The sequence below is a fragment of the Alosa sapidissima genome, chromosome 5 (genome assembly GCF_018492685.1).
Source record: "Alosa sapidissima isolate fAloSap1 chromosome 5, fAloSap1.pri, whole genome shotgun sequence".
NCBI lineage: Eukaryota > Metazoa > Chordata > Actinopteri > Clupeiformes > Clupeidae > Alosa > Alosa sapidissima.
The window spans coordinates 25,078,276-25,098,539 of NC_055961.1; the positions used below are offsets into that span (position 1 = coordinate 25,078,276).

Below are 20,264 nucleotides of genomic sequence, written 5' to 3' on the forward strand. Positions count from 1 at the left end.
ACAAACACTAAAGCTCACAGAGTTAGCCACTATGCTTTACACACACACAAACACACACAAACACACACACACACACACACACACACACACACACACACACACACACACACACACACACACACGGATAAAGGATGACCCCGTTTTTGTAGTACTTTAATGAAGTTAATACTAATGCAATAATTAAAAGACATAGCATACAGCATACAGCAATTCAATTCTGAAAGGTTAATGTTGATAAATCTCCATCCACTATAAACAATGCAATAACTAAAAGCATGGATGAACACACACACACACACAAACACACACACACGCACACACACACACACACACTTCAAAGCATAGAATGCTGTTAAATTAATGGAGCATCAAAATACATAGGCATAGATTGTGATTAATGGTAAAGAAATTCATCATGAACAAAATCTTGACGACTACCACTTAGATCAGGTACTGTAGAAAGCATTACTATCTGTCCACTATGATATGAGTAAGACTGAATAAAAAAACATTGTGCACATAATAATCCACATCTACATCTACCACCCGATAGTCTGCAATAGACTATTAGTGATGAATGAAAATGAGCTTTTTGGCCATTAGATGGCACAGTAGGACTAAAGTTCCATTAGCCATCTAACAATCAGCCACCCATGTGCCAATGGCCTTAGTTGCAACTCAAGTTACTTATTTTAAAAGGACTGCAACACTAATCAGAGCAGCGGGTCTTGCTTTCTTTATGCAAATTCCTGCTTGTAGTTCCGCATAATGATATATTCTAAAGGGCAACATCTGTGGAATGAACCTGTGCCACTGATATGCAATCAATGTGTTGGAGGCAAATTACAATAACCCAGAAGCCGGTGGCATTTTTGTTTAAAGAAGAAAAAGCCACTTAAGCCCATTAGCGCAGAGGGTCTTTCAGACTGAGGGCATTTGGTGAGAGTCTGTAATGGAGTGTCATTAAGCTCTGAGCACCTGCAGTATTCACACGGCTGTGAGGAGGAGTGAGGGGAATTTTAGAGGGGAGAGCTCCCATCACCAGCGAGAGAGAAAGGACCGTGGACTAAGCTAAGAGTCAGTTTGTGCCTCTCCTCGGAGCTTAGACCATTAGACAACCTGCTAAGAAAGGTCACACAGGTCACATCCTCTTTTCACGTCTAGTGGTAGTGCTGACTTAACAGTGTGTTCATAATTAAGCACTTATCAGGATCTCAGCCACCTATGCATTTTCCTTTTTTCCTTTGTGATTTCTTTTTCTAAAGGCCCATTATGCAAGAATTAGTTTTCATATTTCTACTTTTCAACATACTGGGTCATCTGACTGGGTCATTTTAACGAATCTCCCTCAACATTGAAAGTAGACAACATGAATTGGCTATTCGTTAGGCTCAAAGTAATGTTTTATTTAACCAGTTTGAGAGCTTTTCAAATTCCATTCATTACTAATATACCAACCCCAGAGTTCCAGGAATGACTGTTGGACTGCTCTGCACATTAAAAAATAACGCCAAAGGGATACCCAGCACATTGAAAAGTGACAACATAGGTCCTTTTTCTTCCCTGGTACTTGCTATGGCGTTGCTATGCATAATGTTGCGATACAATCTAGCCTAGAACTAAACATGCCCTTCTTCGCCAGGGTGAGTCCCCTCCCTCTCACAGCCTCGAAAGGCCATCTCATCCCATATAATATCCATTCTCTCAACAATCTCTAACATGTCAGTACCTACAGTAAGGTCATATTAGCAGATTTATGACTCATAAAACAGACATATGGATGAAAGGATTCTTTTGCCTGTGCCTGATGTAGGAGGTGACGTGTGTGTGTGGAGAGAGGCATTTCACACTGCTACTTCATTGACGATCACTGATATGCCAGACCTCGTCACTCGTCACTATCAAGTCACTTTGCATTAGAATGGCTGCAGGGATGGGACTGCCTGAATAAACAGTGGTTTGATTAAATGTGTTCTAGCATGTTTTTACATGACATGCAATGAATCTTACAAAAAGCCCAGCCCTTTCCCCCATCAGACTATAAACAGCAACAGTACCCAACTATTACTTCTACCAAGGAGGTTGTTTTCAATGCAAGTTTCTGCCTGTCTGTCTGCATGATGGATTATGCAAAAAAAACGACAATCTGGAATTCTGAAGAAACTTGGCAGAAAAGTGTAGCATGGACCAAGGAGGAGCCCATTCTATTTTGGAGCAGGTCTAAATCACATGGCAGATCCACACAATTTACTTTCACTTTCACCAGCACTGTGATACGGCAATGCCACGTGTTGGGCTTGGCGCAGGTCTGCGCTCTCAGACCGCCCTTCTAGCAGGAAATTGCGCATCGTTGGCCACTGAGTGTTGGCATGCACTCCTTCCTGGTGCTTTGTTGGATCAATAGGCCTGCAAACACTGTGGCATCAGCTTATTGTCCATATCTTATAATATGGCTCCCTCTAAGCCCCCTAGTGCTGAGTGGCTTGTAAACCCTGCAGTGAGTGGTGCATTTCCAACCCCCTTGTGGACCATGTCCTGAGGGTGGAACGCAACATAAATTACAGCTCAACTCCAGAAAGTACATCTCTGTTCTGAAACATTTTCCTTGAGTATACCCATAGAGTCACAACTTTATCTTGCAGTAAGACTTTCGACAGAACCCTGCCCTAAACAAACTGTAATGCAGGCTTTTCTCCTGGGATAACTCTTAAGATAAATTAGACTGTGTCAAGCCCTTATCCAGGCAGCACGGGCTCACAGGGAGATGAAAGCAGGAGAGCATGCCGTAGGTTAGGACTGGCCAAACACGGGGCCATTTAAAACTGCAGACAGACACTGGCCTGAGTGCAGCTCATGATAGCAGAATACAACATGTTACACAGTTGTGGTTGCGTTAATAGCAGCCTGGGAGAGCTGTTGGTTTGCTGCATCAGCATATTCTGGAAAGTTCTATGGGAGGTGGAAAGAGCGGAGGACAGGGCACACGTCCTCAAGACTACAGCTTCTTCTGTATACAGTGTTTGAAAACGCGTGGATCAGTAAATCAAGTGTCTTTCCGAGACTCCTGTTGGTTCCTGGGAGATGAAGGCTGGCACAGCACCAAGGACAGGAGTACGACTTCCAACCCGGACCCTCTTTGTGAAGTGAGTTGCCTTGGGCGAAAAGCATCTGCCAAATCAATAAAAATGTGAATACAACAGAGAGTCTCATTTCACATGCAAAAGCTCCCTCTCCAGCTCCACTCCACCGCTGCTTCCAACAAAATGCTGCTGTAGGTTGGCAACAAGAGCCACATGCAACTCCACAGCCATATTAACTCTAATGCCTGATTTCCATCTCAAGGTGAAAGAAAGGCCTTTGGAACATGCTGATGCTAAACTTAAATGTGTTCTAGCCCACAAACTGACAGTGTGAGATGCTCGGGGGGGGGGGGGGGGGCATATATTTACTCCACAATCCCATCGAAACGATGCCTACCTGCAGTGGTGAGCCCTTAAGGCTTCATTAATATTTGATGGTACCTTTAATGGGAAACTTCTATCCCATCCCTATGTCTGAGCAGAAACAGCAGGCTTAAACTATAGCAACAAAACAAGAGCAGAGAAACATTTCCATGTTCCTTTTCTGGAATCCAGCTGAGCAATAAAACTGATTTATGTTTTTTTTACATAAAAAAAGGAAGGCTGACTTGTTTTTTTTTGTTTGGTTTGCTCATGAAAGCACCCTTCATGTATGACTAGTGTGTGTAGTAAGCGGTCTACCTGAGCACAAGTCTGCCCACGGATTCGCTGAAGAATGCTACAGGATGAAATGTGAGTGAATACAGAGCACGCTCACACTAAGTGCTTTTCCACAAAACAATTAAACGCAAAGTCCTGCCAAATGTTTCATGCCAGAAAAGAGAGAGAAAAAAAGGACCAGGCGGCCGTAAATCTTAGCAAAGCTGCCAGTTTTCCAGAGCATCGGCCTTTCCCAGCGGAGCAGGAACAGGAGCGAGGAACAGCTGCTCCTCCGTCCAGGCAGCGAGGCACGGGCTCGCCCCTAAGGAGCCATCGGCTCGCTCGGCTCAAGTCCGAACTGGACCCAAGAACGGCAGCAAAGAGAACATTCAATCGGACTTTGATTCCTAACAGCCACCCCCCCCCAAACTCTGCACCCTTCTACAGTCCGTTTAATTATGGCACTGAAGTCCAATTAAAAGTGCGTCTCAGCGGCATCACGAGGGCATCAAATGAAAGGATCCAGGGTGTGTGTGTGTGTGTGTGTGTGTGTGTGTGTGTGTGTGTGTGTGTGTGTGTGTGTGTAGGGGGGTGGATGTCTGAGCTCAAAGGCCTACTCTCCGCTCCTAGTCCTCACTGTCGGCTGCATAACAGCTCCCCGCCACACTGGTAACTCTGCCAATTTGTGGGCTGTGCAGTAACAGCACTGCATCCTGTGCTGCACATCAATGCTTATCTCTTACAAAGGCAAGCTATCAATGAGAAGCAAGCCTGTTTGGACTCGCTGTGGAGTTCCTGCTATGCAAATGGATCAATTAAAGACAGCCTGGAGAAAACAAGCATATACCTGTAGGCTAACAAATGCATGAAGCAAAAGGCAGAAACACAATTTATCCACTTCTGGCTGCTACTGTTCCAAATTTGTGAACTAAAACCAACTGAATGACAAAAAGAATCAGAGGAGAGAGGTTTTTCACTTTTACCCTGTTTGTGTGTGTGGTGCTACATTAGCATGTTTGAAGAGTTATACTTACTGCTACCATGCCTCATTATGTTGATAAACAATTATTTGCACTCTCTGAATGGCTCAGAGGCTTGACTGAATTAATCAAACAAAGTATGCATAATTAGTTCCCGACAAGCAATTCCCCACTATATCGCAGAGATGAACGCAATGAACTCTAGAGAGTAGGTCCTACAGAATTATCCTACAGATCTTAATTTGTGACCTTAGATTTATCACCGTTAAGTTCAGGATCTGCAACATGATACCATGCTAAAAACAGAGACACAGTGGGGCTTCGCGGTGTGACCACCTTGACTCAGTGGATTGGAAGCGGTGGAACACACAGTGGGCGTCCAAAGGTTAAACACAAACAATCCTCCCACTGTCAGAGTGTCATTTCCGCTCCAACTTGTTTTTGTTTATTTGTTCACACGAATAAATTACTTAGTGTAACACCACACAGGCCCTGTGGTGTGGTGGTGTGACATTATGGGTACACACTCATACAAACACACACACACACACACACACACACACACACACACACACACACACACACACACACACACACACACACACACACACACTTATAACACTTTCTTTTCTAAGGTACAGCACCCTCCACATTGGCTTCCCTGGTAAAGATGAGTGAAAGATGTAAAAATTGTTTTGCCATTTTGTCTTAGTTTCAGAATGAAAACAATGGGGGAAATGTATGTACCAGTAAGATTGGTAGTAAGAGTAAGGAGCAGTGACCAGCGAATAGAGGAACGTGCTTACTGTGCACTTTTACTTCAGAGGTGAGAAACCTTCGTCCACATCAAGCATCAAAATCAATTAAGGCTGGTGTGGAAATGTCAATAACTTAATCAGCAAAACACAGACTAATTAAAGAAGCAGAGACTCATTAAAAGACTGGTTTGAAGGGTTATGACACATTGTGAGAGGTGGCTGCTTCAATACTGGTAAAGACAGAACTTCAATACTGGCAAAGACAATCAACATACACATATGGAGGATCAAATGAATGTAAGACAAACTATCAAAATCACACTAAGGACAACTTTGCTTCAAACTTTTTTCTAATAAGTGTATAAGAGTGTGCCTATTACATACACCATCTTGGATGAAGATGAATAACTCCACTAAGTGGGTCAACTTGCACCAGCCACTGTCATTTTGTGCTGCTTATGACAAATTATAACCAAAATTGGAGATGAAAAGGTTACGAAAACATCACAAATCAGTTGTCAGTTGGATCTCTATGGAAACAGCACAGACAAACACAGCAGCCTAAAATAAAAACATCAAGATAATCAAAAGGCAACATGATGCTACAGCTTGACAGCATCAGCTTCACATCACAGACTGATAATTCCAGATTCACTTTAAAAATTTAATGACAGATACAGGCTCGTCATCAGTCATGCTGTGATCATGAAAAAAGACTAATCACTCGCTCACACAACCCAAAGACATCATTACTTCCAATAAGCTGCAGCTGCATCACTGGATAGGAGACATTAAAGAGGATCAGCAGTCACTAGGCACAGGACTATTTTTGATTGTGTGCCCCCTTTAATAAACATTTCTTTTTGGTACATGTAAGAGGCTGATTTGCTTTAGTTCTCCAATGGAGAGGAGTTCCTGGGGGAGGAGGGGGAGGTGCTCTCCACTGCTAGGAGATACCTGTGTGTGTGTCTGTCTGTGTGTGTGTGTGTGTGTGTGTGTGTGTGTGTGTGTGTGTGTGTGTGTGTGTGTGTGTGTGTGTGTGTGTGGTGAGTGACGGTGGGAAGAGAGGGTTGGGGGTCTGGGGACAGGAACAGGACCTCTGCCTGTTTGCGGTTCCCTGCTTACCTCTCCAGGCCCTGGAGAGAGAGAGAAAAAGAGAGAAAAAGAGAGAGAGAGAGAGAGAGAGAGAGAGAGAGAGAGAGAGAGAGAGAGAGAGAAAGAGAGTGGGAGGTAATCGGATCCAGCTCCCCCCGGCTCCCGTGCGAGGGGTGGACAGTTTTGCGGCGAGGGCCGAAACACGAGAGCCTCTCGGAACAATGGCCACATTCTGACGAGTGAAAGGGAACGAGGCAGTGGAAGAATGCGTCCGGTCCTCCGGATTGGGACTGATGAGGGGTGCCGAGAGGGTCGCGTCTTGCTGTGCGTGTTTGCTCTGTCCACCGAAAATGCAGCCTGCTACGCTAGCTCAGCGTTCCCAAGGTGGCCCCCACAAGCACAGCTGTCCTCCTTTAAAACGTCACCGTTTTCCAAATCCAAGTGGCACACCAGCCCCCGAGCCAAAACAAGCGAAGCATGTGAGTGGTACTTCCTGTTGCGAGGGGGGGGGGGGGGGGGTTCGCATCCAACAACATCCATCCACGCTGTGCCTCAGCACTGTCACACAATCCACTCCAGGGTGTCACGGAGCTTCCACTCAAGCACAGAGACGCTAAGAGCAAGCGCAGGCAAGCCCACACTTCAGCAGTGATACAGCCTCCCCTACATGCTTTACAGACAGCTCAGCCCAGGCTCCAGCCAAGATGCTTGTCTGGGGAGTCGTTTTTCCATTTTAATGGAAAGACCCAGAAAGAGTAAGAGAAAGAGAGAGGGGGGGGGGGGGGAGAGAGAGAGAGCTGGGGGAGAAAGAGAGACAGAGCAAGAGAGAAAAAGAGAGGGGGGTAGAAAGAGAGAGAAAGAAAGTAGAAAAAAGAACTGAAGACAAAGAGAAAATGAGGAGGATGGAAAGAGTGTTTGTGCCAGGCATACACAGAGATAACAAATACGAGTAGAGCAGGGTGTGTACAGTAGTATTCGTTATGCGAGTAGTACAAAAAAGGAGAGAAGAAACCGTATAAAGAGAGCGAGAGAGTGAGTGAGGGAGAGAGACTATGAGGGGGGCGGACAGCAAGGGAGAGAGAGATAGAGAGAGGGAGGGAGAGAGAGAGGGAGAGAGATAGAGAGAGGGAGGGAGGAAAGTTATGGAGAGTTGTTACAGGGCAAGACTTTACTGCAGTTGTTTTTCTTCAGACGGAACCAAACGGAGAGTCTCCCTTTAGCACAAACACACAGGCTTGCAGGGTCTTCCTACTTCACAGCATGAAAAACTTAACCGAGACACTTAAGGGAGTACTGCAGATTTTCCTCACATTTACCACTCGTGTGCCGCTCGTTCACACACCCCCTTCGCTACTTCAGTGAGTGCTCATCACTTATTAAGCAGAGTTGATTTCCTTACCTCAGAGTTCTTCTCCCGTTCGTCCTGCATGGCTGTAAAAGAGTGTGCGTGTGTCTGCGTGTGTGCGTGTGTGCATGTGTGTGTGCGTGTGTGTGTGTGTGGAGACTCTGAGGGCAGTTCGGTCTCGCTCAGCCGGGTGTGTTCTGGCTGCGTGGACTTGCTCGGCTCGCTCCGTGTGTCTCCGGAGCACTGGAGGTGCTCATTGTGCTGGTGTCGAGGTGCGTGCCAGAAAGTCTCTCAGATGTGGGACAGCTACGAATTGCTTCCCCATCACTGCACCTACCACCACTATGCGGCAGTGAGCCCCCCCATCCCCCCACCCACCCCATCCCCTGACAGGGATCAGAGCCAAGACAGAACCAACAGGCAAGGGAGGAGCACGGAGTCCACCCGGATACTTTTCACTGCAACACAGACACAGTGTTCAGCTCCCTACTACAAATCTGGCTGTGTGGGTGACTACATTCCAGTATATTCTACCTTGGGATATGAAAATGTTTGGTGAGGTATAAAGACACTGTCACCACTGTGGCCAATCGCAGCAGTGGAAAGCAGGGGCGATCAGGAGCAGCCGGTAAAGCTGATGAAAGCGACATCAGCGGCACCTTAAGAGTGCTGCAGCAAGACGGCGCGTGAGCCAGGCTGCATGGGAAAAGCACACAGCAGCATCTTTGACTGCAGAGGCGCTGTCACAGGGCAGAGCCCTGGGAGGATCCCTCGGGCTAACATGGTGTGTGGGCATGGAGGAAAGGGACCAACCGGACGTTTTTAGCTAACGTTATTCATGGGCAGCAAAGGGACCAGTTATTCTGGACCTGACCGGAGCGTGGTGTAATTATTCCCATTGATCGGCGGGTTGACAGGGAGATAAATGGCAGTGTGACTGATTGGCTCACCTAACTGTTACTGACCGGGCGTGTGGACGGCCATAATGGCAGGTCTGTACGGAGTGGTGGGGGTGAGAAAAGACCTGCTGCTTTATTGAGCCTACAGTACACACACACACACACACACACACACACACACACACACACACACACACACACACACACACACACACACACACACACACACACACACACACACACACACACACACACACACACACACACAGGCTTCACACAAAACCAGTCCTCAAACCCACCTAAAGCTCAAAGCTCTTAGAGGATTAGATGTGTCATATGCAGCCTCTGCTGCCAAGGCAGAGGGGGCTTGCTGGCGCACAGTATGGAATCCATATAATACCTGGGCCTTGGAGCAAGGCTTATGTTGACATTGTTGTTCTCTTTCTGGAATAAACGGTTGGGTTGATGATAAATTAGGTTACAGTAGATTCTGGGCTAAATTACAGCAACATTACCGTCAATGCCCAATGGAGAGAAACACAGATACAATGCAGCCATAGTGGCAGTAGCTTTTTTGTGGAAACAAATCAATTAACAACAGTGATAATAACTATCCATAAGAGGGTGTAATGGTAGCAGGCAAATTAGCCACTTTAAGCTGTACTGTAGCTATACTGGAACTCAATAGCACTGTCAAAGTTACTGGATTGAATGAGACACATTCAAGTTTCAGTGGCCAATTGAGACCTGATCATCAAAAGTGAGCTGGAATGTAAAGCTTTCAATTAGATTAAAGCCACAGAGAAAAGAATTGAAGATGCCTTGCTATGAAAGCTGGCTGATATTTAGCCACATAGGTATTGAAGAAACCCCCGTAATATTTCAGTCAGGACCACTTTGCCAAATAAAGTTTTATTACTATTTTCATAAAGTTACATTTGGCAGTATGGGTCTGTTCTAGGAGCCGCCTGGCCCTCCATGTGCAAATCAGGCAAGCCTAAGGCATAGTGAAAAGCAACGATAAACCTCCCATATGGTACAGAACAGGCATCAACAACACATTGATAAGTCAGATGAATGAGGAGATGGGGTGGAGGTGGGTTGCAAAAAGGCTTGCAGAGAAAGCGGCAAGAGTAGGTAGGCAGCTTAACCAGCGCCTACATCAGTGTAGGAGCAAGTGATGATCAGCTGAGTAATCAACTGAGCACTCGGCTGAGCTGTTGTCAGCTGAGTTACTGTGACTCTGTGGCCTGCCCGAACTAACACTATGCTCCATTAGTGCTTACATTTCAAAGCTATTGCTCCAACGGAGAAAGTCTGCAACACCAATTTGTTACTCAGTGGCCAATTATCATGGCTTCCTTGTCATAAAATAGATTGGCATCATAACCATCAATGAAAGAAAAAAACTCATTAATCAGTATGGGTCTTTCCGTGTCAAATCAAATAAGGTTGTTGCTGCACCGTCTCAGATTTTGTCTACATCATCAACGGGTCCTAAAAACAAGGCCTGTGAAATATTTCCGTGCAAAGTTCTGTCTTCATATCTTTTTTTAGACCTTGAAATTCTTTCATTTTTAAAGCTTGAACACATGCCATGTTTGGGCATTAATATCTTGACAAATACTTTCCTTAGCCTTCCCAAATTTTTTACGATGGAAGACCAACTCATAATAAGCATGTTTAAACCATTTAAAGTACATACTGAATGGCTATTGACTTTCTAAAAGGACCTAAATTTCGAAAAACTGTGCATTAAGTTTGATATTGAGGGTAGTAAAAAACAGTTGTTTCTTCCATTTGATATCTGTCACTATTTAAACTTCAAACACACCAATTTATTAATGTCATCCCAATATTTGAAGTCTCCACAACCAATGACCATGACAATAATACAGATAAAAAAAGATGTGCTTGCATTTTTGTGTAATTTTCATGCAACTGAAATGGTATGTGGGGTGGCTACTAGGACCATAAAAATCTATGTGGAAATAGCTAAGTATATGAACATTTAGTATGTAAAGTACCAATATTGTACCAAGTCCCATTAACAGAATAAATGCATGTAGTTACAGGTGTTTTGGGAACACCAAAATAAACATTTACAATAAATATTAGATTTTACCGCCCCCTCAGGTGAAACACAGCATAGCACTTTACTCCTTTTACAAGGCATTAACTCTGATAGATACTTGAATTGAATGGCTATAGTTTACTTCCCATACTACAAAAAGACATTTCTAATACCTTGAAAAAAGGATGCCAAATATATTGAATTATATACTAGTAATTATATTTTAACCATTGACCTAGAATAGGCCTTAACTGGGGATAGCCTTTCATGTTCCATTATTCATCAATTTTTTGTTCATTCATTGGTGGCTATAAGGGGCCAAGTCTTTTATACAGGGAATATTGATGTCTATAGAAAATATAAGCCTATTTTATGTCAATGGTTATGATTCAATATATTTGGCTTTTAATCTTATAAGAACATGTTTGTATAAGTAAGTATATATACTCTTTTGATCCAGTGAGGGAAATTTGGTCTCTGCATTTATCCACACACCTGCTACAGCGGCGCTTGGGGAGGAGTGAGGGGTTAGGTGCCTTGCTCAAGGGCACTTCAGCCGTTCCTACTGATCGGGATTCGAATCGGCAACCCTCCGGTTACAAGTCCAGAGCGCTTACCAGTAGGCCACGGCTGCCCCTGTCTTCCATTCTACAAAGTTTGGTCAGGCCAGGAATAATACTTTTTTAAGATGAATAGCCAAACATGGCCTCTAAGATAAGGCCTTTGAAAAAGTGTAAATAATAGAATTGAACAAAAATATTTTACAGGTTTTAGTTATGGAACCTAAACATTGTGTAGACGAACTTTGAGGAATATTGGAGTCGGTGATGCCACTATTCTTCTGGATTTTGTCTGATTTGACACGGAATGATTCAGTTTTCAAACTGTCAGTGAAATATTTTTATCGTAAAGCATTAAATCTGGTAAGCCTGTGGTTATTAGGGGTGGGAACTGCCACGGAGACATCGATACAATACCATCACGATATTTGGATCACAATACATTATTATGTACAAGTACAATATTAATATATACTTTTTATGACACAGCAAGTATTAGAATTTGGTACTGGTAATTTGATACCATATGTTACATTTCACATACTGGAATTCTCTGCTGCCATCTTGGTGTGGTAAATTTATTCTCAACACTGACCTCCTTTATCCCATTTCTACTGTGATACAAGACATGACCAAGGTCTTGTGCAATCTTGTGGACTTCAGAGGCAAAGTTACCAGAGGTAGACATTAAATAAAAAATCATAATACCTTTGATACCTGGTGCCACGGTATTACTAAACTAAATTGTTGTTTGTTGATGTGAGTTGCTAGATGCACCTTTAATGCAATCACAACACAAGAATAAAACAACATATCTAGATAGACCTCTTGTTTCACGACTGCTTGCCATATCATGTAAAAATGTAGAGGCATTACAAGTGTGCTGCATCAAACAGTAATGCTTTGATGAGCCAGCACCATATGCACCTCACTGTCATTCAGAACACTGTATTCCATTAGCATGTTTTAATGAGACATCCATATTTCCAGAGGTGCAGAGATGCAAATTCACATCCACATGAACAGAGGATGTGCCAGCCACAAATGAGTGAAATCTTCACGTTTTTAGCCAGACCATACATTTTCAATGGTTCAGAAACCTCAGCCTAGAGGTTTAATAATCTGCACAAAAATGCACAAATGACTATTTCTGCAGGCAAAACAAGTAATCTTTTCTTGAGACAGGGCAATAACCCGCGACTACAGAACCATGACAAGAATCATGAGTCAAATCATGACTCAAGCAGAAAAGAATCCCCTTGGTGCAGGTGCACAACCTTCAAAGGTCTGTCTGTGTCTGCGAGCACATTGGGGCTAGCGGTGGATGGGAACTGCCGGCAGAGAGAGAGAGAGAGCTTGAGAGCCCCAAGGAGGCAGAGCAGCACAAGGCTATCATTACACACCCCACTAATTCCAGAGCTTGTCCATGAGGAAGCGTGGGAGAGGAGAGGCAGCAGGAATCTGTCCCACACTCCCCCTCAAGGCTCTATGTGCCATCAACAGCGTCCTTTACAACACTGACACTCACACACACACACATGCGCAAACACACACACACACACACACACACACACACACACACGCACGCGCGCAAACACACACACACACACACACACACACGCGCGCAAACACATATACAAACACACGCACACGCGCAAACACAAACACACACACACACACACACACACACACACACACACACACGGAAATACTCCCACACTCCCCAAAAGCAATACACATAGTTACATAAGCAGTTACCAACAAGCATCTAACAGACCATTTAAAATACAATTTGGCTCCAATACCATGAAATGTACAACACAATCTAATGAAGTACAAGGTGGGTTTATATATATATCGCATATATGTCCAGCTAACGACTACAACAAGCAAGTATGGATCTTTTCTAGATTTCATTGATTTTTTTTATTGCAAAATTAGTCACATACATTTAAACATTTCAGGTTTCTGAAACACATTTTGATGTCAAACCCAACCAACCCTTGACTAAAGATGGACATTTTGTTGATCCCTAAAAATGGTCTCACTCTTGCTCCTCCAAAACCGATGGTGGAGCTCCCGAGGTGGAGTCCTGACAGGTGCATCGTCTGATATGTGCATCTTTAATGGGCCGCACCCAGCGGGGCACATGCTCAGAGTGACTGACACCCAGACCTCAGCCAGGACTTGGACTGCAGTGAGGAAGAGCCAGATGCATAACTTATGTGTCGAGCAAGCACCTGTCATCTGCAGTCCAGAGACTCCAGCAGATCAAGCTCCTGGAGCATTTTTAAGTCTGTATCTTTATATCTACATTTGTATAGCTACCGGTACTTATTTCTGTGTTATTGATTCTTGACTTGATTTTAACAATGGATTACCTTGATCTCCCACCATTCCTCCTCTGGAACCTCTGCAACTATCTTTTATAGCACCGATCCTCAATTCACAAAGTTCTCGTATTCAGCAATCTCCACATGGATATTGAGACTTGAGGAAACTGAAACCCGGGGAATGTAACGTTACAATGAGAGAACCATTCTTTAAAGCGTAGAGGAAACATTAATTACTCCTAATTCCATCTCTTCCCTGAACGTGCACACAGTTAGGAGAAGAATCTGCAGTAATTAATCATAATAGGGAGTCTTGCAGGTACAGTAACTACTGGAGTTAATAGAGAGAGAGAGAGAGAGAGAGAGAGAGAGAAAGAGAGAGAGAGAAAAAAGAGAGAGAAACATTTAATCAAGGCATTGTTGCGATTGTAAATCACCCTGAAGTGCCCTCCAGCTTTAGAGGAACTACACAAGCTCATGCTCTTCCACGCAAGTTCATTCATAAACTTGGAAAGAATCGGGTATTCAAAATGATGAAACTGCCTCACACATAGTAGAAATGACAACATACTTTAGATTATTACTTTCTACTTAAAAAAGAACAAACACAACAGTAGTTAGAGGCAAATGAAAAGACAAGATAATGGTTCTGCAGCCCAGGTCACACCATCACTACACCATGTGATAAAACAGTAACCTGTCAAAAGACTGGACACTGACAATCACCTAGGTCATTCTGTGTCGAATCGGACAGAATCCAGGAAAATGGTTGCCACAACATCCCAGATTTTGCTTAGGGTTTGTCTACACAAAATGTAGTGTTTAGCTCCCAAAAATAAAGACGGTGCAGGAACATGCTTATCTGATTTGATCTGATTTACCTGAAACCCCACTAATGACCCACCTGTGAAACTCAACTCAACAGAAAGAATGAGCTCTTCTAGTACCACCTCAATCTTTTGCAGACACACTCACACATACACTCACACACACGCCCACACTTGTAACACATGCACACACACCACAAGCTCGCTTACCTTGACAGTAGTCCTTAGTGCACAGTAACATGCAAAAAACATGGCAGGGGATGACGGGCATAAGGAAAGATGAGACGTTCAGCTTCTTCAAACACAGAAAGGAAAACCTACAGACATCACAGCTCCCTTACATCCCTGAGTACTAGGGCTAGGTGCTTTTTTTAAACCTAGCCAGCCCAGCCAGCGAGGTGATGCCTGTGCTGTGCCCTTGGTCATTGTGCCAGTCCCTGGCTGGGAGACGTGCACAGAGCCATGGTCGGAAGACTTGACGAGCGCGGCGAGCTGTGCAACGCTTTACTGCTGGATCAAGCGCCTCAGCTGACAGCAGTCTCTGAGCAGTGTGAGGAGCAGGGAAAGAGAGGGAGCGACATGGAGAGAGACAAAGAGAGGGAGAGAGAAAGGGAGAGAGGGAGAAAGAGAGGGAGAGAGGGAGGAAGATATCACCCCCCCTTCTTATTCACACGTTCTCCTCAAGAAGGAAAGGAAGGTAAATACTATGTTACAGTAAGTTGGCTTCAAAGGATAGTAGTTTCTAAGCCTCTTTCCAAGAAAACCCAGGAAAACAGGTGGAGAGGGGGTGGATGTACTACATTCTTGCATGATGATTTGAATGTTTCCAGCATGCAGATGCCATATCAGTATAAACACATGCAAGCACACACACACACACACACACACACACTAACAGACACACAAACAAAGCCACACACACACACACACACAAGCACGGTTATGTAATTTTCTCCAGTGCCTCATTCTAGCAGAAAAAAAAAAGATTCCTTCAAAATGAGCAGACAGAATGGGTAAGTGTTACTCATTGCTTATTTTGGCCAGTGTAAATATTTAGTATTTATTTGCATACAGCACTGAGATGTGAAACAGTACACGTCATTCACGCCAGCGCACTACAAACATGACAACTAGCCACAAAGCTTGTCCAGTTCCGTCCATGAATCATGTTACAGTTAGATACACAATAATACGACTAAAATAATACACCTGCTCCACATTCATCCTCCAACAGTCCAGCGATGTTTGCCTCGCTGCTGCTTCTCGGACCTGATACCCACAGCCAAAAATGGCTCCTTAGCCTTTCTCTTCAGGTTGACTCCGGATGAGTGACAGTAGCCTGGGGAGCACCAGGTCTTCTATTCCGGACCGGCCCGAGGTGGTCAGCCCACCGTGTGCACTAATGAGGCTGCCTGGCAGTGCCAACACCACAAGGAGCACCACGGCTGCCTCTGTACACAGCCACAGGAGGGCAGAGCTCGGAGTGGTGGTGCAGGATGAGCGAGCTCCCACCAGGGGGCGTCCTCAGAGAGAGAGCGTGTACACTCGGTCTCCACCATACAGAGCACTGACTGGCTGGCTACACTGACATGATGCTTCACAGCACCGACAACATCCGACAACAATGCCAAACGGGGCCCGTATAAATAACACTATGACTAAATGACTGCCATGTTGATTGAAATCATCTCAACAATGTTTATAATTAAGCGTAATGACTGGTTGTACACGAGACAGAGAGTGTAATTATCTTACGATGACATTGATTGGATGTGTTGGTGGGACTGGTTGGCTGTAAAGCACAGGGCTGCTGAAGTGTGTTCACTAGCCGACACAGAGAGCTCAAATATGATTGCAATGAACAAAGGTAACATGCACAACATACATACAGTAGATACAAAGACACACACACAATACATGAGAAGAATACATCATTTCTAATGATCGATTTCAAACTGTCACTAAACAGACGACTAACAAAAGCGGCGGTCTATCCAATCCACGCATTATCAGAAAAACATAACCCAAAAAAATTAAAAAAATAGAACTACTGGAAGAATGTTGTGTTTCTGTCCACAAGTGACTCATGGCCGCTTGGCTAAAATATTAAACAACGCAAGTTCACACTTGGTGCCATTGCTGAAGACGGAGCGTTTTCCCACTGAGTGCCGATGAGCTGATGAGCAGAGGAATGTGCCGCCACTGCTGCTGCTTCTGCCGCTGCTCCCGCTCAGAGACAAGGCATCAAGCACAAGACGGCATGCAGTGGGAGGTATCAAAGAAGCTTTACTGCATATATTTTTGGTGCAAGCCTCCCCGTTACCGTGGTAACTAGTTGTTCAGTGGTTAGCCGCTTTACTGTAGAGATGAACAAAAAAAAAAAAATTCCCTCTCGGTTGCAACGGGGGAGAAGGCAAGCAGGGGAAGGAGTGGGAGAGAGAGAGAAACGAGAGCGAGGGGAATAGAGAGAGAGAGAGAAACGAGAGCGAGGGGAATAGAGAGAGAGAGAGGGGGAGAGAAAAAGAAGGGAGGGAAGGCGAGAGGGAGGGAAGAAGGAAAAGAGGGAAGGAGGGGGTGGTCCGGGGGTGGATGGATTACAAGACTTTCAACACGATGATTGAAATCAACTAAAACAGACTTTTCATGGCAATTCCACCATAAAGGAACAGGGATGGTTTTGAAAGTGTTGTGGAACATTAAGTAGGAGTAGGCCTATGCAGTTGTGTGCTTAATGTACTGTACTCAATAGAGTTGCGACTATGCCGAGTACAGAGTCTAGCATACAGACTTTGTTTATAACATCAGACATCAATTGTAACAGCTATCATCTCCACAGCACTGACTGGCACAAATGACTCAGAACTGAAATAGGGCGCAAATACATAAAACATGCAACATTTCCATAAGGGTTGCAAAGAAATCTCATATTGCGATCGACCGTAAATATGAACAATGGAATCAAATCATGAAAAATCTCCATGGAGTCTCCATAGAACAAAGTAAGAACAGCAAGAAAGAACCAGTCAGATCAACTATCAATCAAACGACAGATCCCAGGGAAAAAGAGCGATGTTTGCAGAAAACAAAACTGCTGCCTGGACAGGAAGAAGAACTGGCCGAGTTGCAGCAGAGAGCCAAAGCTACTTTAACAAGTATAAATATATCTCTTCCTAGGGGCATCTCCTGCTGGAGAAATGACTCACGCACGCACATGCACACACACACACACACACAGGCATAGGTGGCTGCAAAGGTCACAGGCAGGAGGTTGTCTTCACCAACGCTGAGCCAAGAGGTCTCTCTCTATCTCTCTCTCTTTATTCCTTGGTCCAGCCCACGTAGCCCTGGACTTACACAGCTCTCCCACCTAGCCTGGCCTCCACACTCTCCCACCTAGTCTGGCCTCCACACTCTCCTACCTAGCCTGGACTTACACATCTCTCCCACCTAGCCTGGCCTCCACACTCTCCCATAGTCGCAGCAGACCACCCCACACAGCATAAGCATCAATACATCACACATACATAGTTGCAGCAGACCAGCGCACACACAGACGCATCATCCATACATAGGCACATTCATCTGATCACTGTGACGTCATATCCGGAGGAGGCCTTGGTGAAGGCAAGGCCATTTTGAGAACTACTTGCAAAACAACTTTTTTTGCCATTTTCAATTATATAGGAAGATATGCTTCAAGGAAATGCCACACGCTAATTTGTTTTTATAGAGCTGCCCTTGTGGTCTCGCAATGTCACTTCCTATTACTCACTAATCATACAAATACACTCTTTCAACAAGAAGTTTAAGAATGGACAGGTATAAACTCCACAACCCCCATTTGAGACGCATCCCTGTGCTACAGACCAACACCTGTTCCCCAGAACAGAAGGTCTACTGAAAAAGGTCTGTGCATTCAATTAATTGGGAAAAGCATTTCCCTTTCTCCAGACAGGGGGCTTACAAGCAATACAGCACCATTCATTTAAGTCAATGCTAAATAAGTTACACTACATATACCGGTACTGCACCTAACTTTTCACAGTACTGTGATAACAACATGGCTTGTAGCATTACTTTTTTTCCTTCACATTAAAAAAAAACAATCATCTTTATAAAATCTATCTATTTTTATGTCAGCATTTGTGCTGCCCATCTGTTGCACTTTAACCGGATTAAATGTGTCCACTGAATTAGAATGCATTAGGTAATTAGCATTGTTTTAGTTTAATGAATATGATAATTCACTCACTTATATGGGTCCATCAACGCCCCCTTACAGGCCACAGATGAGAATCTAAGAAGTGCCTAAGAGTACTGTCAGTAGCATTCTGCTACATATACAGTGCTACTGCTGTGCCCGCACCGCACTCCCATGTCCCGTTACGGGTCAGGCAGTGAACACATGGGGCCAAGCCCCTGGCAGGAAGGCAGCACACACGGGTAGTGCCAGGCCCCCAGAGACCCACTGGCCCCTGGCACTGTGGCCAGATGGACAAACACCCGGGCAGTGAGCCTCTTGGAGGGTCAGCGCCTTCTACAGTACCGCAGAGACAGAATCCCCCAGCAGGACACAGACCTCCTGGCAGACAGGCCACAGACCACAGCACTGGGCTGCAAAATGCCAATGGCCAGCCAGATGAATCGCCTTCCCATCCAGCATCTTAAGAACTAGATCATTAAGAACAAATCATGAAGTTATGGTGACTCTTATAGGGAAGGCCAACGGTAAAAACAAGAAACAATACAAAAGAATCATGAAGCAGGACAGAAGAGAAACAAGACAAAAAGACTGCAATCATTACCTCATCAGATAATGCCATAAGGTACAAAAGCCTTACATAAGAGACCATCTCAACAGGATACACTGGCAATATAAATTATGATCCAGAACAAAGGACGTCAGGTGGACATTTTCCCTCAGTGTGTATTCATGTAGCATCCTAATTCAGGGAATTCAGCCCTCCACCTCCTCTGGTGCTTATAATGTGGCAGCCTTAATCCTCTTACTTAAATATAGTTGGAGGTCCACAGCATGCTAAAGATACTAAAGCCTTTCTGGAGACAGATCTTCCAAACTGCTGACAGTTTACAGAGCTGCAGGGGGAAACAGGCCACATAGTGCTAAGAAGAAGGGCTGGTGTGTGTGTGTGTGTGGGGGGGGGGGGGGGCATAATGTGTTAGTAAATCTCAAGAGAAAAATGTTGATGGATAAAGTATGGATCATGTGATTTGAAAATAAAGCAAAGCCCTGCATAACTTTCAAAGCAGGAAAAGTTTTAAACATGCTTTTTAAAAAGGTGCAAGGTGCCTCTGGTGACCACAAAGACTAGTAAGGATGCAAGTTTCTACATGTAAAAAGGATACCCATCTCATCCCATTACTTTCCATCACCACCTACAGTATACTACATTGTTGAAAGTACAACTAGCTTTGAAAAAAGTTTGTAACAGTCAGAGCTAGTGAGCGGAGCGGAGCGTGAGCGAGCGAGGAGCGGATCCGATACCGCTCACGCCACGAGTGTGATGCCCAGATCCACCCTGAACTCACGTCTTCATAGTGTAACCAAGACCGCTACAATTCAAAACAAACATATTGACCTAACGGATTCGGCATAGCCAGAACTTTGTTCAAGAAAAGTTTTTACAGGCTAGCATACAGAATCAGGGGAGAG

General features: G+C 44.5%; 1 protein-coding gene across 23 annotated transcripts in view; it reads right to left on the minus strand.

The window, feature by feature from the left end:
* The window catches only part of dlg2 (discs, large homolog 2 (Drosophila)), a 180,592-nt gene that overhangs the window by 125,925 nt on the left and 34,403 nt on the right, over nucleotides 1–20,264 (minus strand). For 2 of the 23 annotated variants that reach the window (XM_042092792.1, XM_042092791.1), the window contains exon 1: nucleotides 7,952–8,108. The exons of 20 other annotated variants lie outside the window; for them this stretch is intronic. In XM_042092792.1, coding sequence (XP_041948726.1) covers nucleotides 7,952–7,981 — 30 coding nt within the window. In that variant the 5' untranslated portion in view covers nucleotides 7,982–8,108. Of the gene's footprint in view, nucleotides 1–7,951; nucleotides 8,109–14,800; nucleotides 15,000–20,264 lie in introns of those variants that run through there. One more of the 23 variants, XM_042092788.1, reaches the window with a different exon arrangement.